At 48.0% G+C, this 5,000-nt stretch overlaps 1 protein-coding gene across 1 annotated transcript in view; it reads right to left on the reverse strand.

Moving 5' to 3' along the window:
* The window catches only part of zfpm2a (zinc finger protein, FOG family member 2a), a 151,306-nt gene that overhangs the window by 54,806 nt on the left and 91,500 nt on the right, over window positions 1–5,000 (reverse strand). Inside the window, exon 5 of the mRNA XM_031575732.2 lies at window positions 2,779–2,890. Coding sequence (XP_031431592.1) covers window positions 2,779–2,890 — 112 coding nt within the window. The remainder of the gene's footprint in view (window positions 1–2,778; window positions 2,891–5,000) is intronic.

Genomic DNA, 5,000 nt, shown 5'->3' on the forward strand with positions numbered 1-5,000 from the left:
TCTGAAAAAATTGTATTTTGCATATATTCATATTAGATTTGTCTTTTCCAAAGGAGCACAGCTAAGCAAAACACACTGAACAGGGTGTGATTGCTCTGAGAGAGAGAGAGAGAGAGAGAGAGAGCGAGAAAGAGAAAGAGAGAGAGAGAGAGAGCGAGAGACAGAGACAGAGAGAGAGAGAGAGAGAAAGAGAAAGATAGAGAGAAAGAGAGAGAGAGAGAGAGAGAGAGAGAGAGAAAGAAAGAGAGTGAGAGCTGCATGAGCTCAGTAAGGCGTGTCCAGATTCATCATGGGGACCGTGACCCCTCAGCTGCAACCCCTTTTCAAAGCGAGCGGCCACAATCAACACCAAGGCAAAGGGAGGAAATTATACCGACTTAACAAAACAGTGTAGAAATCCTGTTATTACCCTTTTTTTGTTTCATATATTCAGTCTCCTTGCAAAAAGATTAGACGATTTTAAAGAACTGCGTAATCTCCTTTAACAGCTTATCAAAACTTTAATGATTTGGTGATAAAGAGCACAAAGTTAAGTAGCCGGGTAAGAGGATAACTCCCCAGTGCAGTCTAGTGATTAGTAGATGAGAATTGGGAGACCGAAAATCCGGGGGTTGCAAATCCCACTTCTGCCACTTATTCACTTTGAGGGGAAGAAAACTCCATTTCAGCGCGAAGTCAAATCAGGGGGTAATCATTCCCGAGAACTGATAAATGAGAGGACGCTTCTCGTGTCCTCTGGAATCCTCCGCCGCTGTTTATTTACTTTTATTTATTTACAGCGTCGCTAACTACACCCATCAAGAACCAATTACAGTGAGACAGAGGCGCTGGGCTTTCATGAAAGCGCAGGGGCCGACAAATTATAACACCCGTTTAAACTCCCCTTTGCCTGCATCTTCAGAACGGAGACCTTGAGCCGCGCACATCCCCTTTCTGGAGCTGGGATTAAGGAGGGAGGTCACGCCAACACTCTCCCAAAGACCCCGCACGCCTGTGTGTTTGGGAGGCGCTGTGGCCTCAGTCGTGTTCCCATGGCCCCGCTGCGTGGCTGACATTTGAGAGGAAGAGGAGGTGAGGAAGGGTGCATGCCGGTCCCTCAAGGATTTAGTGATACTGGGAGTATACGCAAATTCACACAAATTCAAAGATTTCCTGTACTTGCAATAGTGGGTTGAAATTTGACCGCAATATTTCGGCGAAAAATAATAAGTCTGCATTATTTGCGATTACTTTTTGTTCTCAAAATGTTAGCATTTTTTGATAATTCCCACAGAATTCAGTCACAAGTTACGCAACAATCACAAAAAACCCTCGCAAGATCCCGGTGGGGCAGAAATCTTCATGCCCATTCATGGGGAGCTAACTGACAGTTCTTTCTGGTGATGTGTGTTTGGTGTGTGTGTTACTGACAGTTCTTTCTGGTGATGTGTGTTTGGTGTGTGTGTTACTGACAGTTATTTCTGGTGATGTGTGTTTGCTGTGTGTGTTACTGACAGTTCTTTCTGGTGATGTGTGTTTGCTGTGTGTGTTACTGACAGTTCTTTCTGGTGATGTGTGTTTGCTGTGCACTGGGAGTCAGGGAGAGGAGGGTGCTGCTAGTCCACATGATGTTTCAGCCAACATGGTGGCAGCAGCACACACACTCATATGGAAGCAGCACACACACTCATATGGAAGCAGCACACACACTCATATGGAAGCAACACACACACCCATATGGAAGCAGCACACACACTCATATGGAAGCAGCACACACACTCATATGGAAGCAGCACACACACTCATATGTGTGGGACTGTGGGCAAGTAGCCCTGAATCTACACAATGACCAAGTAGCAGGTGGGGGCTGTGTGGCAGTGACTAGACACATGTGAAACCAGCACAGTGGAATGAATGTAATATTATAGGATATCATGTGTAAAGTGTTTCAGAATAACATTTTGAATGTGTGTGTGTGTGTCTGTCTGTGTGTGTGTGTGTGTGTGTGTCTGGGCATGTATGTGTGTGTGTGTCTGGGCATGTATGTGTGTGTGTGTCTGTCTGTGTGTGTGTGTGTCTGGGCATGTATGTGTGTGTGTGTCTGTCTGTGTGTGTGTGTGTCTGGGCATGTATGTGTGTGTGTGTGTCTGGGCATGTATGTGTGTGTGTGTCTGGGCATGTATGTGTGTGTGTGTGTCTGGGCATGTATGTGTGTGTGTGTGTCTGGGCATGTATGTGTGTGTGTGTGTCTGGGCATGTATGTGTGTGTGTGTGTCTGGGCATGTATGTGGGTGTGTGTAAACATACTGTATATCTGTTTCTCAGCCTGGAACTATAGATGAGACGTGACAGTTCCATTTCAAATTGCATTATATCTGTTTTTCAAACCCTTCAATGTCCCATGTCTCTTCCCACTCTGGTAGTCAGGCTTGTGTCTCTGTCTCTCTCCTTTCCTCCTGACACCAGCCTGATGTAGTCTGACAGACCCAACCCATGCAGCACGGGCCTCACACTGCACCAACGCATGGAAAGGGAAGGGAAGGGAAGGCTCAACCTTCAGCGCTCCTGGACCCCTTCTCTGTCATGGCATAGCTCTCTGACAGGAGGGGGCAAGAGGGAAGGATCTGGAGGGGAAGAGTGAAAGATGGTGCGTGTGTGTGTGTGTGTGTGGATCTGTGTGTGTTTGAGACTGACAGTGTGTGTTTGTGTGTGTGTGTGTGTGTGTGTGTGTGTGTGTGTGTGTGTGTGTTTTGAAGGGGCTGTGGTGGTGTGGGGGAGAGATAACGCACTGGTGCTTACCTTTGCTGTACACCACGCAGTTGTTTTTGTTGTCCTCCGCTCCCTGCCAAGTCACATCCAGCAGCCACCTGGGGCCGGCATTCAGCACCAGTGGGACCGAGCTCTTGGTCTTCTGTACGGGGCAAGATAACACACACTTAATCAGTCCCTCATTCCACCCTCATGCCGATTAGAGGCACACTAATAAGCACGAGTTACGCTCCTTTCCAGCATCTTCCACCAAAGCTATAGACAGCCATTTTCTTTTTTTGCTCTCCTTTATTTTGTCTGTGTGTATTTGTGTGTGTGTGTGTGTGTGTGTGTGTGTGTGTGTGTGTGTGTGTGTGTGTGTGTTCGTGTGTAAAGATCTCTCCTGTGGCTGGGGAGATTTGAATGTTGAGACAGAGCTGGTGGATGAGGGATCCTTGGAGGAGGAGGAGGAGAAAGGAGTGAGGGAGAGGGAGGGAGCGTGGAGGAGGGAAGGAAGTGGCAGGAGTTTAAAAGATTTGATTTTGGGAGGTGGGGGTGGGGTGGTGTGAGGGGGTGGGGTGAGGCGGGTGAGGGGGTGGGGTGAGGGGGGTGAGGGTTGATTGGGGACGGCCGTGGTGTTGGCAGCATCCTCTGCCCCATCTAAAGAGTCTGAAGAGTGTGTCATTATCACGCTGGATTTCTCCCAGTGATCCCGTATCAGATCACCCAGATTAGCCCAATGGCTGGGAATCACCAGAAGAATGCAGATGACTTTCAAGAGAATGGGGAGAGGGGGGGGGGGGGCAGCGAGGGTTCAGGAGTGAACTTTGGGCACATTGTGCACCGCTATCCCCACCATCTCTCTATTTCCTGCAACAGGCAGGGAAGAATTTAAAGAATCAGTATCCATTTCAAAGGGGGCGATTGAGGTTGCCTTTTTATATAATACGTTGACAAATTATTCTGAATGGGTAACGTCATTTTTCTTTTCGGAGCCGGGGTCAAACGGGGCGCTTTAAGTTATTTCTGAGAGATGAGGGGTAGAGGAAGGGGGAAAAAACAGGTGAGATAGAGGGGAAGGCCGTGCCCAGATGCATTCAAGAGAGAGAGGGAGAGAGAGAGAGAGAGAGAGGGAGAGAGAGAGAGAGGGGGAGAGAGGGGGAGAGAGAGAGAGAGAGAGGCAGAGAGAGGGAGAGAGAGAGAGAGGGAGGGAGAAAGAATATGAGGGCTCCTCTATTTATTTTCATGTGGTTTTATTCGATTTTATTTTAAATGGCAGGGGTAATGAAAGCCTAGGGTACATCTACACCGTGCTTGGAGGGTGTGTGTGTGTGTGTGTGTGTGTGTGTGTGTGTGTGTGTGTGTGGCAGGGGTGGGAGGTGGGTACAGGCAGAATAGTGGGCAGCTCTTACAGTAGCCTATTACTGACAGGCAAGATGTCAGTCTTTCTAGGCCATTACTTTTGAACCCTGGGGCCTCCTTCATTAGAGTGCTACAGAAATAGTTTAGCTAAGAGAAAATGGGTTGGTGTGCAATGCAATCTCCAGTCCTCCCCCCATTTCAAACAGGCACTCGAGCAGACACTATCCATCTCTCTCATGTCACCGACCTTCTCCACTCTCCTCTGATTTCCATCTTCATATATACACTATATATTTCTCCATATATATTGTATTTATTGAAATGGACACATGCTCCAGGGATGTATGCAAATGGCCACACTCTATATCATATGTGGGACTGACAGGCCTTTCCACACTCACTCACTCACTCACACAGGAGTGCTGACGTTCCTGACGCTCCTGACGCTCCTGACGCTCCCATATGGTGCAGTGAAACAGATGTCATGTGTTTACGCTGCAGACGTGGCTACTGTACAGGGCCCACTGGGAAATGATGCCCCGTTTCCACTGCAGGGATTTGCTTCCACTGATACTGTTTTGTAAGCAACACATTTTGCCTTTGTCTGTTTCTCCTCTTTCTCCCCTTCTCTCTCTCTTATTTGCTCCCTCCCTCCTCCCTTTTTTTGTCTTGTTTCTGAGCAGGAACACACACACACACACACAGGCACAGCACCCAATGCTGGCACCACAACAGAGCGAGACCGCCGTCATTTCAGTCAGCTCGTATTTCACACCTCAAATTAACCGCCGTATAAAGTCTTATATCTGGGCTAACCTGTAAATCTCGGACTCCTCAAAAAAAAAAAAGAGAGAGAGAGAGGGAAGAGGGGGAGACTGATTGTTGCCACGACGACTATCTAAAATGAGAAT

This window comes from Clupea harengus, chromosome 11 (assembly GCF_900700415.2).
Source record: "Clupea harengus chromosome 11, Ch_v2.0.2, whole genome shotgun sequence".
In the NCBI taxonomy this organism is placed as follows: Eukaryota; Metazoa; Chordata; class Actinopteri; order Clupeiformes; family Clupeidae; genus Clupea; species Clupea harengus.